Genomic DNA, 18,962 nt, shown 5'->3' with positions numbered 1-18,962 from the left:
AGGGGCGGGCAGCAGACGCCCCCGGACGCCATGTCACCGTGCCTCAGTTGCCGGGTAACGAAGCTGGAAGGCGGGCCGGGGGCTCAGATGCCCGAGGTGTGGGTGCCTCTGGTCTGCAGCGCGAGCTGAAGAGGGCAGCCCCCTCCTCCGGCTTTAGGGCTAAGGGGCGTTGCCAAGACCGCCTGCAGGTCCGCGGATTCACCAGCCCACTGGCTCAGTTCCCGCAAGAGGAGGCTGAGGACCCACATTGGCAAGCGGGACAGAGTCCCAGGAGGCCCACCACCTTGAACCGGCGAAGAGAAAAACCACACAGTCTCCGGAATCGGGTTTAAAAAAGACTTGTTTAATTAAATACCAGGATGAGGCCAGGCAGGACAGGGGGGAGGGAGTCACCCGAAAGCAAAGTCCCTTGGGGCCCTCCCCCTCCACCCACCTCTAGAGGCCACAGTTAAATGGCTGGAACCAGGTCCAGGTGAACACCGGTCCCTTCAGGCCCCCGGACACTGGGGAGGGGCGGAGGGGCAAGTTCTCAGCTCCCTGGGTCCTCAGACCACAGTCCACCTCCTGTGGACAAGCACCGGCCAGCGCTGGGACAATATGGGGAGGGGCATCCAGATGGACACAAAGGGAAACAAGGTTAGGCCCGCCCCACCCCTCCCCACTTCCCTCCCCACCCCGGGCTAGGGCTAAGGCATCTCACCATGGCGCAGCCCCCTCCCCGGGACCCTAGGCGCTGCCCCTGGATCCTGCCAGGGCCGGTTTGGGTCCACACTAGTGCCGTCCAAACGCCCCAGCCCCCTACTGGGAGACAGGAAGTTTCTGGAACAGGTTGGGAGGGTGCCACAGATCTGCAGCCAAAGGCTATGCAATAGGCCTTTTCACGGTAAGGGACAGGGAGCCTGGGTCCCTTCCCATTCCAAGGCCGGGGTCTTCAGTCTCTCTCCAAAATGAAATCCAACCTCAGCCACAGTGGGAGAACCCCAGGAGGGGATGTGGCATTTATCCCTCCCCTACCCTAAATTCAGACCACGAAGATCCTCCCCCCACACCCACAACCCCTGAGGACAACAGACCACCCACAGGGGCCCAGATCAAGGAAGGGATTGGAGCCTGAAAAAATATTCTACCCGGTCCAAAAAAAATCGAGCTATACTTCCCGCCCCCGTGGGTGGGGCCTCAACCGCGGGTCCAGGGGCCACCCTGCTGCCACCACCAGGAGGGCAGGATGGAGCCAGGGCCCAGGGCCTCTTCGCCCCCATCCGCAGTGCTGGGAAGGGGTCCATTTGGCCCAAAGGCTGTTCTGGTCCAAATAGGAGGGACTGATTGTCACATGATACTGCTCAAGGCCAGTGTCGGGGACTCTTCCCCTGCAGGAGGGAGGCCGGCGATGGCACCAGCTTCTCCCAGTCTCTCACTCACACAATCGCACACCCACCCAGCGAGGGGCAGTGCAGCCCCAACTCCAGCAGACAGAGAACAATAAATAAGCCTGCATTTACTCATATCCCGTGATATCCACCCCCCAAGTGAGTCTAATTGCTCTTTGGAAGAACCCCCATTTCTCTCCCTCCCTATCCCAAGTCTCAGAAGCAAATCAGGACCCCTTGTAGAGACCCTACCACTTCCCCCACCCCCACCCCGCCCCGGCGGCTGGGGAGCTGAGGGGCCCCTCCCTCGGCAGTGGGCCAGTGTGGACACCTGAGATTGAGTACCCGAATGGGGCGGCCAGGCCGCACCCTGTTTCCCTGAACATCTCCAATGGCTTTCGATGGGGTGAAGGGCTCCCGGGGCGGGGTATGGGGGGACAAGAGGCAGCCCACGCGGTAACCCCTAGTTCACCTATGGCTCTGCACACTTCATCCCAACCTGGAGAGAGGGGCCTGGGGGCCAGGTCTGAACGCTGGTTAGGGGGTGCCTTTCCTGGGGCACCTCCCCCCAAGGCCCACATGCCACCCAAAGCAGGGAGGTGGTGAGGGAGAAGGGATGCCTTCTGGCCCCCCACCTAGGGTCCCTGTTCAACAGCTGGGAAGAGAGTTAACATCATGGCTATGTACAGACACGGGGCCATGCTCCTCCCGGAGAGCAACCTCCAAGGCCCAGATGACCCCGGTCCAGTCTCAGGCCCCCTCCTGGTTTTCTCGAGGGGGCAGGGGCAACTCGGGGGGGCCCTCAGGGGGACACTGGAAGGGGCTGGTCTGGCAGTCAATCCGAGCCCCACCAGGGCCCGGGACAGCAGGCGGGTTGCTGGTGCTCCATGCCCAGGCCCAGCGGGGGTGCACTCAGGGCGGCTGGAACAGGGCTCTACAGGCCGACTGGGGCCGGGCTGGGCACTGGGCTGGGCGCAGGGCTGCCCGCCAGGCTGCAGGGCAGCGAGTCGCTGGGCGAGGTGCTGCGGGTGCCCTGGCGCCGGAGAAGTTCCGGGCGGAAGCCGGGGTGGCGACGCGCGTGCTTGGTCAGGTGGTCGCTGCGGGTGAAGCGCTTGGAGCAGAGCGGGCAGGGGAAGCGCTTCTCGCCGGTGTGCGTCCGGTGGTGGCGGGCCAGCTCGTCAGAGCGTGCGAACTTCTTGTCGCATCCCGGCCAGTCGCAAGCGAAGGGGCGCTCACCTGCGTGGAAAACAGACAGTGATCAGTGTGTGGGGAGAGAGAAGGCCGTTCCATCAGATCTCAAAGGGTGCTGGTCATTTGTCTCATCCCCACTTCCCCCGCAAAACTCGTTCGAGAGGCTGAATTCTGGGTGTGAATTTAAAACGTGTAAATGTATGAAGAAAATGACCCCAACTCATTTCCCGAACACTGTGAATATCCCCTAGTCTATTTCTTACGACTAATGGTAATTACTAGCTTTTCCAGGTGGCGCCAGTGAAAGAATCTGCCTGCCAATGCAGAAGACAGTTCGATCCCTGGGTCAGGAAGATTCCCCTTGGAGGACACGGCAACCCACTCCAGTATTCCTGCCTGAAGAATCCCATAGACAGAGGAGCCTGGTGGGCTACAGTCCATGGGTTCGCAAAGAGTCTGAGCACAATGGTAATTACAGACTGGGAGCAGCTGCCACGAGTTGAAAGGAAAACCTACAGAGACCTGGTTCTCCCAGGCCTGTCCGCCTACCCCTACCCCTAAGACGGCGTCACCTCGGTGACATGTGTCTCCCAATGTACTTGCCACACACGTGACCGCTCCGATCTTAAGGCAACAGTTCCTGCTGTCCCCGCCCCCGCGAAACTCCCTTCTACCTTTCCTGTGGGGCATTCCGAGGGCTCCCAGGTGCTGGCGATCCCAGCTAAGCCCCTTCCTCTGGGAAATGACCACCAGGGGCGCAGGTGCCGGGCATCATCTGGGCGGTTTCCCGTGCCTGACGCCACCACTGACCCTTGTGGCCCTCTACGAGCAGAGGAACATGTGAAGGGACACCCCCAACCCCCCGCCGCGCTAGCAGGGTGGAAAGGGTCAGAAGGCGCGGCGGGGATTGCCCCTGGGTTCGGGCGCGGGAAGGGGCGGAGCCCGAGGCAGCCCAGGACTTGTCCCGCCCCCGCAGAGCAGAAGGCTAGGGGAGGGGCGGGCCGCCACCGGCAACTTCCTTCGCAGACCCCTCCCACCGCCAGGCCGGCCTCGCCCATCCTGCCCCGGCGGCCGCCGCCATCCCCGCCCGCCTGTCCCCACCCGCCCATCCCATGGGGGTCTCCGCCCTACGACAGTGCCGCCCGATCCCCTCTCAACCGCGTATCGTCAGCGTGTCCCCAGCCGACTCGGGGGGACCCCCGCCACGCCCGTCCTAGGGGCGGTGAGCTTCCCAGAGTTTGCACGCTCCGGGACCCAGCGCGGGGTACCTGGGACCCTGGAACCCCCCAGACGTTGTGTGCCCAATGCGGTGGGGTTTTGCGGGGTATGTTGGGGAGAACAGATGCGGATATGTGGGCAGGGTCTCCCCTCGCGGCATAGAATGGAACCCAGAAGAGGAAGGGGGGACGCCAGCTGGGGGACAAAAGAGGGGAAGCCACAGTGGGGTTAGGGTAGGTTACACACTGGGAGGCCCACACCAGGCCCTGGGGACTTTGGTGACCCAGGCTGACCCTGCACACGCCCACTGGGAGGAGGTGGCGAGGGAGACAGACTTGAAGGGTGTCCTCTGCCAGGGATCAGAGAAGAGACCTGAAGGGGCTCTTCTCTGATCCCTGGCAGAGATGACCAGGAACCAGCGGCAGGGGCCATGGGACAGAGCCGCAGCCGTGAGGGAGTGGGGGAGGGCTGGAATCTCAGGGTGACCCAGTGACATCTCCGCTCTGGAAGCAAGGCCTGCCTAGGGAGAAAGGCTAGGAGGGAGGAACCGCAGAGGGGCACCAGTAGACTTCAGAGAGGCTCCTACTATCACCCGCGGCCCTGGAGGCCCAGTAAAACCTCCCCTCCCACATCGTTCCTCCTGGCCAGACTCGGGACACCCCCAGCACGGCACGAAAGGGTCCTAGTAGAAACTCCCCCCAGAAGATTTCTTGTGGGATACCTGTCGGTTATGCTTGCAGCTGGGGGAGGGCAGGCCCCAGGAGGCTGCGAACCCAGAAGTGCTGGTGCCACCTCCCTGGGGGAGGATAGTTACACGGGCCACAACCGTGCTGCTGGAGGGAGAGCAACTGTCCCCAAGACCACAGGTGGCCCCAAATCCCCGAGGCTGTCCCTCACCACCATTCGCCTCCCCTGGAACAATCCAGAAGGCAAAGTCCACAGCAGCTGGGGAAGGGGTCCGGGCGGGGACCTCCTCAACGGAATCACGGGGCTCAAAACAGCGCGGGAAAGGACCCCCCACCCTACTTGGAACCGACAGGTTCCGAGCGCCGAAGTCTGGGGGAGGGGGCGATAGGGGCGGGGCTGCTGGCTTCCAGGCAGACAGTGGCGGGGGCGGAGGCGGGACGCCCCTCCGTGGGGCATGCGGCCCTGTCGCCATCTTGCAAGGCGCAGGCGGGGAGGAGCGGAGGGGCTGGAGGGGCAGGTGGTGCCGGTGGCGGGGGAAAGGGCCCTCCCGCTCGGGTTGGCTCACTTCCCCATTTAGGGCAACGGGGCTGGTCCCGCCTCCCACCCTTCTCTCCCTCCCTCCGCCCCGCAGCTCTCCTTCACCACCACCGGCAGGTTGCAAGAGCGGTGCCGGGGCCCGTAGGGGCTGAACGCACGCAGCCGCCGGGAACACAGCTGCCACACGTATCTCGGCGGCCGCAAGGACAGCCGCAGGCCCAGCCGGCCCTGCTCACGTGGTGCCGCTCCAGCCGGGGCCTGGGGTCGCCCCGCCGGCTGGACGGCTGCCAGCCCCGCCCCACGCCGGGTGGCCCGGGAGTGCGGAGCACGTGCACACGTGGGTGGCCGTCCCGGAGCGCAGGCTTCCCGCCCCCACAACGTTAGGCGAATGCCTGCAGGATGCCATGTCCTGTCACCCTCTCAGTCCACTGGCGGGGGTGGAAAGGGAGGTGGGGGGTGGGCGTGTTGTAATATTCGGAGGCTCAGAGCCTGGCTGCACCTGGCCTGCCGCCTGTCTCCAGAGTCTACCTGGGCGCTGGAGAAGGATGCGGTGGGTGGGGCTGCGGTGGACTTGACCCTCTGACTTGGGCTGGGCTTTGGGGTGAACTCAGGACAGCCAGAAAATGAAGGCCAGGAGGTCCGGGCGACCGTGCGCCAGGCCTGGCTCAGCCTGCTCCGCCTTTGAAGAGGGCGTGGGGTGGGGCCGGGAAGCCAGTGCCCCACCTCCCCAGGCTGGAGGCCAAGGGTCCGACAGCTAGCCTTCTCCGTGACCTCCGGAGGTCATCTCTAATCTAAGGAGGGGAAGGTGCAGCCCACAGCCAACCCTTGCACAAATGCCCACCTGCCAGGTGGACTGCACCGGGGGCAGGGCTCAGGTAAGGCAGCATCCCAGGACAGCTGGAGAAAGCTGGGGCTGCAGCAGGTGGCAGGGTGGGGGGCCGGAAGCAGGGAAGCTTCCCGAAGGAGATGGGGCTGAACAGGCCACAAAGAACCCAAAGGGCAGTACAGAGATGCAGCCAAAAGAATGGAAAATTGATGGTGAAGTCTGGAGACCCGGGCCCAGGGCCCCTGTGTGCTGGCCATCCTGAAGGCTTTACAAGGACCAGCAGGCATGAGGATCCACTCTGTGATCTTAAATACCTGCCAGATGTTAGCCCCCTTCCCCCAACCCAAGACTGCCCACCTCCCTCCCTCCCAGTCCCCACTCCTCCTACAGGTTTTCCATTTCAATTGCTCTGCCTGTTGCACCAAAAGCTTATTAGGCAGAGATCTCCCAGGTTCTCACCTTCCCAGGTGGTACCTGGCAACAAATCCCATCAGAGCCCCCTTCAAACAAAATATCTCCAAACCTCCTTGTCTCCAGGCCCTAGCTGGCTTGGACTGGTGCGGCCCGTGTCGGAGCCGCCCACTCAGTGCTCTGCTCTTGGGCTCAGGGTCCAGGCTGAAGTCTTTACTGGAGCCTGGATGCTTCTCACACCCCTGATTCCTGCTGGAACCTCTGTCCCTTCCTCCATCGCATGTCTGCTCTACCCTTCAGAGCACACTCTCCTAGTGTATCCCCTCCACTGTCTCCGTTCTCAGCTTTCCTATGCTGGAGCTCAGTCTCTCCTGGATGTGATCTCTGCCCCCAGCCAACCCTAAAGCTGAGGGCGCAAGCCTGGCCCCCTGAGGGTGCATCATACACATGTGCAGAGTCTACAGGGCCTGAGTAGACAGAATGACGCTGGAGTGGCTGGCTCCAGCAGCAGCTAACCAGCTGCCAAGTGTGCTGGTGCATCATCTGGTTTACCCCCCAACCCCCAGGTAGGAGCCACTCCACCCCCCACCCCAGCCCTGTTTAGTTAAAAGGTGGACCCCCTGCTGCCTCACACCCTGCCTCCCTCCCTGGGAACCCAGGCAGCCCCGGCTTTACCACATCCCCCACCCAGACTGGCGTCTTCAGCGTGGGGGCTGGTGGCCCTCTCAGTGCCTAGGGCTGAGGGGTCACGGCCCTCTCAGGCCCCAGAGCATGTGTGTTCCGAAGCCCTGCTGTTCTGGAAATAGGACTGGGCGAGGGTGGCTCCCTCCCTCTCTGGGAGGCCGGCTCCTCAGGCTGGTATCATATGCCCACTCCCGGGCCATCTGGGCCACCTTTATCAGGGAGCCTGGGTGGGGGGTGGTTATCGCCTCCACAATGTTGGGGCACCCTCTCCACCCCCAAAAAATGTTGGGGCACCCTTCCCCAGCCCCCAGCTGCTCACTGCACTACTGCAAGAGAAGGGGGCTAGATGGGGAGGCAGTCCTGGGCACTCACACCCCCCACCCCACCTCGGCATTGCCACACTCTGGCCCCCCAGATAACCAGTAGTCTTCTGAGCCCCACCTGGCCCTAGGGGCACTCATGGCTCTGCAAGGAGTAGAGGTGGGATCTGCCTCCATACATAGCCCCCATGCCCGCTGCTGCCTCAGTTTCCCCATCTGCCTCCCCTCCTGGGGGCCTGTTCAGCAAAAAATACCCCCACGTGCACCCCCACCCCCGCCCCCGGGTCAGCACACAGGGGTTCCCCTAGCCACTTCTTGTCCCCAGTGTCACGGGGCTTCTCTTGGCCTCCCACACCACAGCCCCCCTCCTCAACCCCTCTCCTGGACCCTAATCCCGTCCTCATAAACGGATTTTCCTCTGCAAAGCCGGCCTGCTTCCCCACCCACCCCCACCCTGCCCTGGGGATTAACCAGACTGCTCACCTGCTCGGCCCCCTCCCCACCTTCCACCAGAGCCTAGCCTCCCAGCCCACCCCCCAGGGCCCCTGCCTCCACCCCCTGCAGCCACGGTGCTGCCCTTCTCCTGAGACACGCCTTTCCAGGCTGCAATCAACCCACAGCATCCGCCAGAGAAGCTGCTTCCTCCAGGAAGGCTTCTCCATCACCACTGCTGTCACCGCCCCCTACAACGTTCCAGGGGTCCCGGGGGACAGGGATCGGGTCATCCCCGCAGTGCCCCTCTCACACACAATCAACATTCAGCTACTCTTTCTCAGGCGTAACCAGACAGGGGTCTCTACAGGAGAGATCCCGCAAGCCCCAGGAGACAGTGTGTGCTGTCTGAGGACATCTGTTATTGTCACAACTGAAGGTGCCCCAGGTGGGGGCCAGGGAGGCTGCTCAACACCCTACAGTGGCCAGGATGTCGGACAGAGAATGACCCGGTCTAAGAGTGAGCAGTGCCAAAGACTAACAGTCTCCCCCACTCCAGATCTGAGCTCCTTGTGGGGAGGGGCCTGAGCCCCCCAGGAGGTGCTGGGCATTGGGGGCTCTGAGGCAGGAAAACAGTGGTAGATGAGGGAGGTGGGGAGAGCAAGGAGTAGACTGCCAGCTCGCCTCCGCCCCCGCCCCACCTCCCTCCCTCTCCATCTCGGTATCCATGGCAACCGCGTCAACATCTCCTGCAGCTTCCAAGTCTTTCCCTGCCCCACGCGGAAGCAGGGGAGCTCATTGTAGGCCAGTGACTGCAGGGCAGACCCAGGGGACTAGAGGCCAGCCATCCCCGCTCCCAGCTGCTCCCCTGCAGCTGTGTGGCCCCAAGGAAGACCCCATCACCCCTCCACATCTCCCCACCCCAACCCTCTGTGCCAAATGGAGCAGAGACGATGATGGCTCCTGCTGGGCCTGCTTGCTCATCTGTAAAATGGGGCCAGACCAGGAAGGGAGTTCTCTCTACAGAGAGAAGAGCTGCTGTCAGGCAGCGATGGGTGGGACAGGACCCCCTCCCAAAGACCCTTGGGGCACAATGGCTCCTGCAGCAGACAGCCAGCATCTAATTAAGTCTGTTCATCAGATCTGTCCCCAGGCTTGCCCCTGGCAGTGGGCAACACCACTCTATCATACAGACCTAAGACAGGTATGACTTCCCCACCCCTGGGGGCTGGAAAAGCCAAAAGGCCTTGATACAGAGGGTTTTGGTAAGGTAGAGTCTGGTGGTCCTGAGTGCCAGAAAGATGCTGCATTAGCCATCATTAAGCACGAAGGTACCCCAAAGCATCCAAAGCTGGAACCAAGGGAGCCTGGGTGCAGGACTTTGACTCTCAGTACCCAGGTGCCCCCCAGTGCCCAGCACAGTTATTATCAAGGGAGCAAGGAATGGAGGAATGGCTCCCTGCCCTCCCCCACCCATCACTGGAACACCCCGACTCGGTCTCCTGGGTCTCAGTTTCTCTTTAAAGCCAGGAATGGCAACACTGACATACACACAGGCACTGGACAATGAGTCCTTTCTCCTCCACGGGCGTAGGGGGCAGTCAACACTGCCTAGGGACTCACGGAGGTCCTTAAAACCCCAGCAAACCCTGGGGAAGTGTCCCTGGGGAGCCACAATGGGAGGTGGCCTGCCCCCCCCACCCTTCACCAGACCTAGAGAGCAGGACAGAGTGCGGGAAAAAAACCAAGGCACCGGGGGTCTGAGCCGCTTTCAGGGGTCACACCATCCCTGTCTCTGCCACAATTCCAGGGCCAGCCCCACCTCGGCCCTCCACGTGTCCCTACAAGGGGAGCATGTCCACTGAACCATGTCCATGTGCCCTGACGTGACCCACGTAAGGACCCTCAGGAGAAGGCGTCAGAGAGCCCTTTATACAGACAAAAAACCCACCCAGAAGAGGAGGTCTTGTGCTAGAAAGTGGCAGAACCACCGAGTCCAAGCCCACGCCCACCCAGCTTCCCTGCCCTTCCCAACCGAAGGATCACCTCCAATGGTCAAACTCAGGCTGGTGACCACCATCCCCTGGCCCCCAGCTCAAGAAAAAATTCTCAGGGTTGAAGATGGGACTTCATAGGGAGAACTGGAAGGAACCGCAAGAGGAAAAAGAGGGGGTGCCCGAGTGAAAGGGTGGCCAGAGCCCCCTGCCGCCGGGCTGGGCTGTGAGACGTGACAGTATCGCGGAGCCCTCCCCCGCCACCAAGCCTTCTCGGATCCCGGAGCAGGTGGGAGGAATCCAGTACGCTGGGAAACAGGGGGATAACATGACGCCCTCAGGGATCCCCCTCCTCCCGAGGCTCAAACCCTAACCCGCACTCCCAGCCCCGCCTTCCGCCTTACTAAAACACAGCAAAGGACAGAAAAAACGTGCCGGGCATCCCCCAACCTCGCCGAGCACCAGGCGCTCGGCCGCTCTCCGGGGTGAATCCTCGCGACCACCTCGGAGACAGCGCCACGGTGCCTGCTGCCTTTCTACAGATAAGGAAACCAAGGCAGGGGAGGAGACGAGAACCTCAGAACTGAGCGCTTCGACCACGTTGCCCACCGCCCCGATCCGAAACCAACGGAAAACAAAAGAGAAACCAGGCCGAAGGCGAAGGGGACTACCCAGGAGCCCCGATCCCGCCCGCGGATCCCGCAGCAACCGGCACCCGGCGAGCTCCTGCGGCGGCCTCCGCGCCCGCCATCCGCTCGCCACCCGACCGCGTGGCCGCCACGCCCCCCGCGCGCGCCCCACCCACCGAGGCCCCGCCCTCCCGGCCGGCGCGGCGGCTGCCCGGGCGCGCCCCCCTCCCCGCCCCCGACGCGCCACGCAGTTTCGGGGTCCCGGCGGGGGAGGGGGCGCGGGAGACCGCCCCCGCGCGGGTCCGGCTCGCGATCGGGCTCACCTGTGTGCGTCCGCAGGTGCGACTTGAGGTGGGAGGACTTGTAGTACGCCTTAGCGCAGCCCTGGAAGGGGCAGCGGTGGCTCTTGGCGGCGGCGGGCGCGGCGCCGGGGGCGCGGCCAGAGGACGGGGACGAGGCGGCCGAAGAAGAGGAGGCGGGCGAGGCGCCCCCCGGAGCGGCGCTGGGCCCACCGCGCAGGTCGGCCAGGATGCTGGCGGCCAGCAGGTGGGGTGCGGCGGCGGCGGCGCCGGGGCCTGGGCCTAGGACAGCGGGGGCCGGCGGCGGCGGCCCAGGGGGTCCAGGCGGGGCGGCCTCGCGGCGCGGCGCGCGCACATCCAGGCCGGTGGCTGGGCCCGCGCCCTCGGGGCCCGGCCGCCCGCGGTGCACCACGGCACCCGAGGAGATGGCCATGAGCACGTCGGCGGCGAAGTAATCCACGCACGCCACGGCTGCCGACATGCCAAGCAGGGGCGAGCGGCGCGGCCGAGCGGGCGGAGCGGAGGCAGGAGCGGCGCCCGTCCGGCCGGTGGCGGCTGCTCGAGTGCGGGAGGAGGAGGAGGAGGCCGGCGCGCGCCGCCGCCGCCGCCGCCCGCGCTCTGCCCGCCCCGCCCCGCCTGACGCGCCCTGACGCACCGGAGCCCGCGGGGGCGGCCGCGGCCCGCCCCGCCTGGAGGACGCCCCCTCGGGGCGCGCTGCCACGCCCCCCGCCCGGCGCGCCCTCTACCACCCTGCCCTCCGCGCGAGGCCTCCGGGGGCGGAGCCCGGGCCGAAGGAACCGCCCCCTGTCGCGCCCACTCTGGCCCCGCAGTACGCCCTCCTCCCTCCCCGAGCGCGCCTTCCCCACGCCGGGCAGCAGGCTGAGGAGCCAGCTCCCTCTGGCGCGCCTTTCCCTCAGTAGCTCCCTCCGGTCCGCCCCCAGAGAACCCCCTCCTCACGCCAGGAAACTCCGCCCGTCCCTGGTAGGGTCCCGCCTCCGGAGCGAGTCCCGCCCCATCCCGGCACGCCCCTCCTTCCTTGGGTGGGCCCGCCCCCTAGGGCGAGTCCTTCCCTGCTCGGCGCGCGCCCCGCCTCCTCGCGGGCTCGCCCACCGCGCGCTAAGGCGCGCGGCCGGCGGGGGCCCGCCCCTTCCCCGGACGCTTCCACCCGGTCCAGGGCGCGCCCCAGGTCGGGATGGGGGAGGGGTCCGCTCCCCACGTGGCCCGGTGGGGGTGCGGAAGCGGCCAGCCCCGCCCCCCGGCCACGTGCGCGACCCTTCCCCCTCTCCTCTTCCCCAACTTGTGGCCCTGCTGGACCGCGCGCCCTTGCGTTTCCTCGCCCTTTCTTATGGGGGACCCCATCGCCTTTCTCGTAGACCCGCAGCTAGACTGGGAAGGGAGGAACTCCTCTCCTGGCTGTGTCGAGCGAGCTTGCGCTCGTTTCTCTTTTTGCGCCCCATTTGGGAGTTAGGACGACCAGGGTCACAAAGGGCGGGCAGGGTTCGGGGTGCTTTGGGGAGAAAGAGTGCCCAGCCTTGTCAGAATACGGGGGTCGGGAACTTCGCTCCCTGGCGCTGGCTTTCGGGCGCGAACAGGGAAAGTGGGGCCTCGCCCCCGAGAACGTCCAGGCCAAATTGTTTAACTTCGTCGGTAACGCGGGAAAGCAGACGCCCGGGGTCCGCCTAACCCGCAGGTCTAAAGCAGCGGGCGGCGGAAGTGGGGCGATGGGGTGGTCCCCTCCATTGCAGCCACGCCCCCGCCCCTTCCTAGGCTGGCCACGGGACGATGCAGTGCCCGAAGCGACCTCCAGGGGGCCTTCCGTCACGGGTTCCAGTCTTCTCAGTGACCCACCCAGGTCTGGGTTTGGACAGCAGCCCGGGACTCGGGCCCGACCCCCATCCCAGGGCAGTATTCTCACCCCCTCCCCCTCGCACCGTGGCTTATATAGCCTGGCTCAGACCCTTGTCCCCAGGCCTGTCGCTGTCCCTCGGGTCCATCTGGTTTAAGCCTGACCATCCTTGGTGGCACCTCCCTCTCTGGCAGGGAGAGGCCTGCTGGAGCTTTGACTAAAGGCTGCAGAGACACTCAGCCCCTTCCTCTAGCAGAGAAGCCCACTCAGGACAACCACTGTCCAGGTAAGCACCCGCTGGGCACTGGCGGTCAGCATTCCTGCTGGCCTGCGCCTCCCATGCCTTTGAAATTCAAACAGGTGGACCACCCGGGCAGGCATTCACCCTCCCCTATCTCCACAGCCCTCCAGGGCCTCAGCACCCCAGCCCACAGGTGGTCCCCAGGCCCTGAGCCCAGCCTCTCCCAGGTCCAGGTAAGGCAGGAAGTGCTCTGCAGGCTGCCCCATGGGCCCCGGGTCACTCCAGCACGCGGGGAAGAAGCAGGGCAAGAAGGAGGCAGGGACCCTTTGTCAGTTCCTTCCAGTGATGTTTACCAGGCCCAGAGCAACATCACCCGCTGTGGCCTTGCCCTCCAGGGGCCCAGAGTCTAGGGCAAGGCAACTGGGACTCAAACCTGATGCGTGGAGGGGCTGGGGGAGTATCCCAGAGCTGGCTCCACTGGAGCCTGCTGTTCAAGGGGGCACCCAGAGGAAAGTGGGGCAGTAACGGAGGGGGGCCTTCTCCCCATGGGCAATGCGGGGGGTGGACCATGTCAGAGCAGTGGTCAGCACTGGACAAGCCTCAAATGTGCATCCACTCCCAGGGAGAATCAGGGTCTTGGAGCTGTGGTTTTCATCTACCAGCCACTCTGCGGGCAGGAAGCCCCAGCGGGGCCCACTCTCAACCCGCAGTGTTTGTATTCACACCCTGGGCCCAGGGGAATGTGAGAATGTGAGTGACCCGTGGAGCCTGATGACCGTGTGCTCACTTGCACCTTAAGTTCTGTCACTCCGTCCTCACTACTACCCTTCAAGAGTTGTCAGCCCCATTTCATAGATGAAGAAGTCAAGGCTGGGAGGGGATCCAGAAGTGGCCTGGAGCGGCTGCCCACACGCAGAGCTAAGAGGCAGCGGAGCGTCTGTCCTGTCTGGGCAGACACAGAGTGCTCAGTCCTCTCTTTCTCCAGACCTCAGTTTACTGATCTATAAACGGGGGTCCATCTCCAGGCTTCCCTTCTGGGACCAAGGGGTTCACAGGGGTCTCTCACCAGACCGCGGGCCCCACAGAACCATGCTGCACAGGTGGCAGACACAGGAAGTTACAGAAGCGGAGGAGAAGGCAACATACAGGGGCTCCCTGACAGGTCCAGGTCAGAATCAAGGCTGCGGTACAGATGTGTATCTGTGTGTATCTGTATGACATGCTGGAAGGGCCACAGTTGTTTTTTTTTAAACAGTGAAGTCTTTACTATTTTTTAAATTAGGGTACAGTTGCTTTACAATGTGTTAGTTTCTGCTGTACAAGGAAGTGAATCAGCCATATGTATACACATATCCCCTCCCTCTTGGGTCTGTCTCCCACCCTAGCCTTTACTTTTTAATAGTACTTTCTCTATAGTTCAACTTTTTTATAATCCACGTGTATCACTTCCATTTTGTTTTTGTTTTGATTTTTGGCTGTACCCCACAGCATGTGGGATCTTAGTTCATCAACCAGGTATCAAACCCATGCCTAATCACTGGACCAGCAGGAAAGTCCCCCCAGAAATATTCTTAAGGAAACAAGTATATCTGTGTATGGCTGCACTGTTGTAATGGGAGAAAAGGAAAATGGACAGATGAACTTGAGTGTCTGTCACTGCATCAGGGAGCACGTGGCCATGGGGGCCCAGGATATGGACAGGGTCAGCCACGAGCTCCAGCTCACTGGAAGTCACGTGCCCCCTCACGCTGTGAACTCTTCGTGTTTCCACCTGTCTTGGCAGCCTGTTGGTGCACAGTGGCCTCTGCCAGCATGTCCACAGTGGTCACCTCTGCAGGGGCCAGGAGACACAAGAAACACAAGGGGACATGGCGGGGAGTAGGGGTGGGGTCCATCTTCTCAGAGCGGCACACTGGACAGGCAGATGCACCCATTTCTGCCACCTGCCTGGCACCAGGTGTATGTGGGTGTGACCTTCAGCCTCTCCGTGTGGGTCCTTCTTGTGGCTCTCAAAGGACCAAAGCTCCCATCCCTCCTGAAGATGAGGTTGCTGTACTTTGATGAGTGTTTTTAAGATTCACGCCTGTTTTGCCTTGTCTGTAATCCATCCGTGTTTATTTCTGACGTGTCAGATTATTCACTGCAGTCCAAGGGGTCGTCACACAAAAGAGGAGGTGCAGTGGGCCCCTGGCCAGGCCTAGGCAGGCAGTGGGCATGTGGCTGTCTTCCCCCACGGAAGGCGCCAGGCCCCTTTCCCAGCTGCAGGGAGAGACCCAGGGCCCTCATATCCCTTCTCTAGGAGGCGGGAGGGAATAGGATCTGGCCTGCAGGATCAGGGCTCCTTATCCCCTACTCCTCGATGGCCCAGGACCTCCCTGAAAAGCATCTACTCCCAGAGTACCTTTCAGATGTGCAGTTGTAATGGGGGTCACCCGTGGGTCTGGCCTCCCCTTGACCTTCTGATGGAGGTGACAAGCCCTCTTCTGTAACACAGCAGGTCGAGTGGCACTCTGCTAGGCTTTGGAGAGCACCCAGCCCAGCTTCTCCCAGCTGTGACCATGACCGAAGCCAGGCCCGTTCACCTCGCCAGCAAGTGCTGTGGACACAGACGTAGCTCTGACCTGTGTCCCCGGCCCTGGTGTCTGGCAGCGGGGCATGCCTGTGTCCCGAGACCGTCAGAGCAGCAGAGAGTCTAGGTCTGAGCCCTGGGGCTGCTTCTCTGGGCAGCTTGGCCTGAGCCATCTCCCCCAAAGTGGGGACAGCAACCCCAGCACCCCAGGGTTGTTGACGTGAAGATCCCCAGCAGGAGCTTCAAAAATTAAGAAAGGGGGAACCCGACGTTAGGCTGGCACCCCCACCTCATGGAATTCCATGGTTAACAGACTGGCCCTGCACCCTGACCATGAACCAAACAGACAAGTGCCTGCCTTGGGGAACACCCAGGCCTGAGATGGGGGTGCAGGGGGCCTTGAGAGGTGGCACCCTCCCCGAGGCCCCTGCTTGTCAACCACAGCCACCAGGGGCCGAGGACACTTAACTCCCTGCCACTCTTCTGGAACCTCTGAGGCCCTCAGTTCACATGGAGAGCCAGAGGGGTGGGTCCCACCAGCTCAGTCTGATGGGTGGTCAGTGAAGCAGGGTTGCCAGAGGAAGGGAGGGGAAGATGGATGGTTGGCCCTCGGGGGCTGGGACTCCAGGGCCCACAGGAAGTCCAGTAGGGACTCCTCAGGGAGAGGGGCCTGTGCACAACCCAGATCCCACCCTCGAGAACCTCACAGCCCCTGGGCAGGCTGTATCCCCTGGGGTCTCTGGGTGTCAGGGCGTACCCAGGAGCTAACAGAGAGCCAGAAATCTGCTTCTGGGACTCAGGAGCCAGGTGTCAGGTGAAGTGTGGCAGGCCAGGTGTCGAGGGGAGGACCTGAGGTTCTGGGGAGCCATGGCGCCTGCTGACCAGGGGGAGAACGCTGCCACTTGTGAACACATGTGTCCTGGGAAATCCACAAAATGGAGAACCGAAAGTTGGCCCCTGTCCCAGGCGGCCTGGCCCATGGGCTGTACCAACTGAAAGGAAGAGGGGAGCATCCCGGAAGGTACCACTGGCATCCCTCCCATTGAGGCCCCTTTATGGTTCCCCAGAGGCCACAAACTGAGCCCCTCAGAGGCACCCACTGCAGAAGGGCAGAGCCCACAGGCCAGGCCAGCCTGAGGAGCCCCTGGCCTTAGCTTATCCTTTCTGCTCACTGGGCAGGCATGTAGGGGAGGGGGGTGGTGGTAAAAGCAGGGGTGTGGGGCTCCTGACAAAAGCTGCTGCCTCAAGCAAAGTCAGCACTGGGGTGCAGAGGAGTCCCTAAAGCCTTAAGTTTTCAGAACCCTTTCTAACAGAACTAGCATTACACTAAAGGCGTGCAAGCCATCAACTACTTCTTAGACAGTTTTCTCTTGACTTTCCTGAGGGGAGACGGGGCCTCTGGACACCCAGTAGAGAAGTCAGCAGGGTTCAGGCTAGCTGGGATGACAGGGTCTAGAAACCGACCCCCTCCTGTGGTCAAGGCTAAAAGGTGGGCTTTAGTTGGCAAAGAATGGCTTTCTGGGGAAATAGAATTGGGGACAAACGATTTGGGGAAAAGCAGTTTGGATTTCTATCTCACTCCTTCCCAGGAGTCGGTTCCAGAATTAGATACAAAATTTAAACATATACTTTAAAAAACAAATTATTTACAGAAGAAAAGGTCAAAATGTTTTATAATCTTGGAGTAGGGAAGATATCTCAGCATGATTTGAAATGCAGAAGCCATAATTGATAAATTAATGACTGATAATGATTTTAAATGCCTGGCAAAAATAAAATTAATAAACACAAAAAAATCCACATACAATCCAAGTCAAACCCAATGACAAGTTGGAAAAAATACTTTTTCTTCACAGTGGGATAATTTTCTTAAATCTATTCCTAGAAAACAGTAATGCCAAGAACCCAATAGAAAAATGGACAAAGAATGTGAAATACAAATGGCTTTTAAATATCTACTGTTTAAAATAGTTTCCAGTTTCAAAATGACCATATTAGTGATAGGAATGATCAACATAAAAAATATAAGTCTGACAGAAGCACTGAGATGTTTGATTATATTTCTAGGAAATATGAAGCTACAATGAAATACTATTTTAAGAGATCATATGCCCATTTACAGATCTATGGAAAGCCCTTCTGCAGTAAGGAATTCAGTTTTCAGGAATACCCGTACTTAGGAAGAGAAGTGTATAAGGATACTGGATCTAGCAATGCCTGTTACAGACTTGGGGGAAAAAAACAAATTTCAACCAAAAAGTAACAGGAATAATAAATTACAGTGCTAATAAAATATAGTGCAGCCATTAGAAGGACTGAATCCAATCTATGTAGGGGTAACTGAACATTCTCCAAGCCACGATGATAACAGGACCACATTTCTGTATAAACTCTTTGGCTACACGTGCACTTTCTCTGTTGACACCTAAAAAACTGCTTGTCTGTGCCGCGGTAGACGGGAACACTGGAGGTCAGGGGTGGGAAGAGCAGTGAGTTACCACCCAACACTCATACTCTGAAGTTTTTACTCTGCCCGAAAACATTTCTGTTCAATCGTAAGCCGTCGCTTTGGACTTGCTGCACCGCGGAGCCCCAGCCCTCGGGGAACTTGTATTCTGATGGGGTGAAAAGCCGGCGGGCTCTGTGACAGGGGCAGCAGCGGCGGTCAGTGGCAGCACAAGGCAGGAGGATCAGGGTAGGGGCTTGCGGAAGGAATACTGCAGCTGATGGCCGAAGAATCGGACGTGCTGGGAGGGATCGGTAAAGATCCGGCTACTTCGGTCACCAGGACCAGCCAGTACAAAGGAGGCTCTCTGCTCCCGGGAGTGCACACCCACGCTAAGTTTTGCTCCCAGACATCCTGGATTATTAAATGGGAACCTAGATTTCCAGCGGGAGGGCCCGGGGACTCGGGAGGGACAAGCCTCGGCAGCGTCCTCGGTCGGGGACCTCAAGACCAGGGCTCCCGCCGGGCCGATCTCGCGTGCCCGGGGCCACTCTTGGCTTTCCCAGCACCCAGGCCCGACGCCCAGTTGAGAGCCACAGAAAGCGCTGACACACATCCGCCGGCGTCGGCCAGCCCGCTGGGCGCGCCCCCACGGCCGGGACGGCGGCAAGGGCAGGGCCGGCCGCCAGGGCGCCGCCACTTACCGGCCAGGCCGTGGCCTCCACGCCTGCCACTGCAGCCAAGCGCACGCCACCCCACTTCCGCTTCCGCTCGGCCGCCCCCTTCGGCGTCACCCCCGCCCCCAGGCCGAGACACCGCCCCCTTCTTTAAAGGGGCCTAGGACCCCGAGGGGACGAGGCGGAAGCAGCGGTGGCTCTCGGCCTCGCCACTGTCTGGTGTCGGGCACTCGGAGCTGCCGCCCGACTTCGGCGTGGACAACAGGTCGCCCGTCTCTGAAGCCTTCGGCGCTCCAGGGCGCCGCCCTTAGAGGTCGCAGGGGGCACTCCGGGGGGCGGAGATGAGCCGGGCGTTCTGCCAGGATCCCGGAAGACCTAGGCCGTCCCTGTCTTTAAGGGCATCCCCCGCGGAGTATTGAGCTCAGACCAAGGTCCGGAGGTGTGCTGCAGGAGTGCTCCTCGTGACCCCATTCCTGGGGAGGCCGCACGGAGCCTCGGACCTACCACTGCCCTCCACTGGACGCAAGCGTGCAAGACTCTTCTTGATCTTCCGCGCAGGGGGAGCTAACCCTAACCCTGCGAGGTCTA

At 61.6% G+C, this 18,962-nt stretch overlaps 1 protein-coding gene across 1 annotated transcript; it reads right to left on the bottom strand.

The window, feature by feature from the left end:
* Positions 1-322: 322 nt before the first annotated feature.
* Positions 323-11,197, bottom strand: KLF16 (Kruppel like factor 16). The gene is made up of 2 exons (XM_027546533.1): positions 10,620-11,197; positions 323-2,603 (listed from the first exon to the last, which is right to left on the bottom strand). Exons 1-2 carry the CDS (start codon positions 11,074-11,076, stop codon positions 2,302-2,304), a joined length of 759 nt encoding a protein of 252 aa, XP_027402334.1. The 5' UTR covers positions 11,077-11,197; the 3' UTR covers positions 323-2,301.
* Positions 11,198-18,962: the final 7,765 nt, after the last annotated feature.

The sequence above is a fragment of the Bos indicus x Bos taurus genome, chromosome 7 (assembly GCF_003369695.1).
Source record: "Bos indicus x Bos taurus breed Angus x Brahman F1 hybrid chromosome 7, Bos_hybrid_MaternalHap_v2.0, whole genome shotgun sequence".
NCBI classification, from domain to species: domain Eukaryota; kingdom Metazoa; phylum Chordata; class Mammalia; order Artiodactyla; family Bovidae; genus Bos; species Bos indicus x Bos taurus.
The sequence above is the reverse complement of the archived record's forward strand: the minus strand, read 5'-3'. Positions and strand labels throughout refer to the sequence as shown.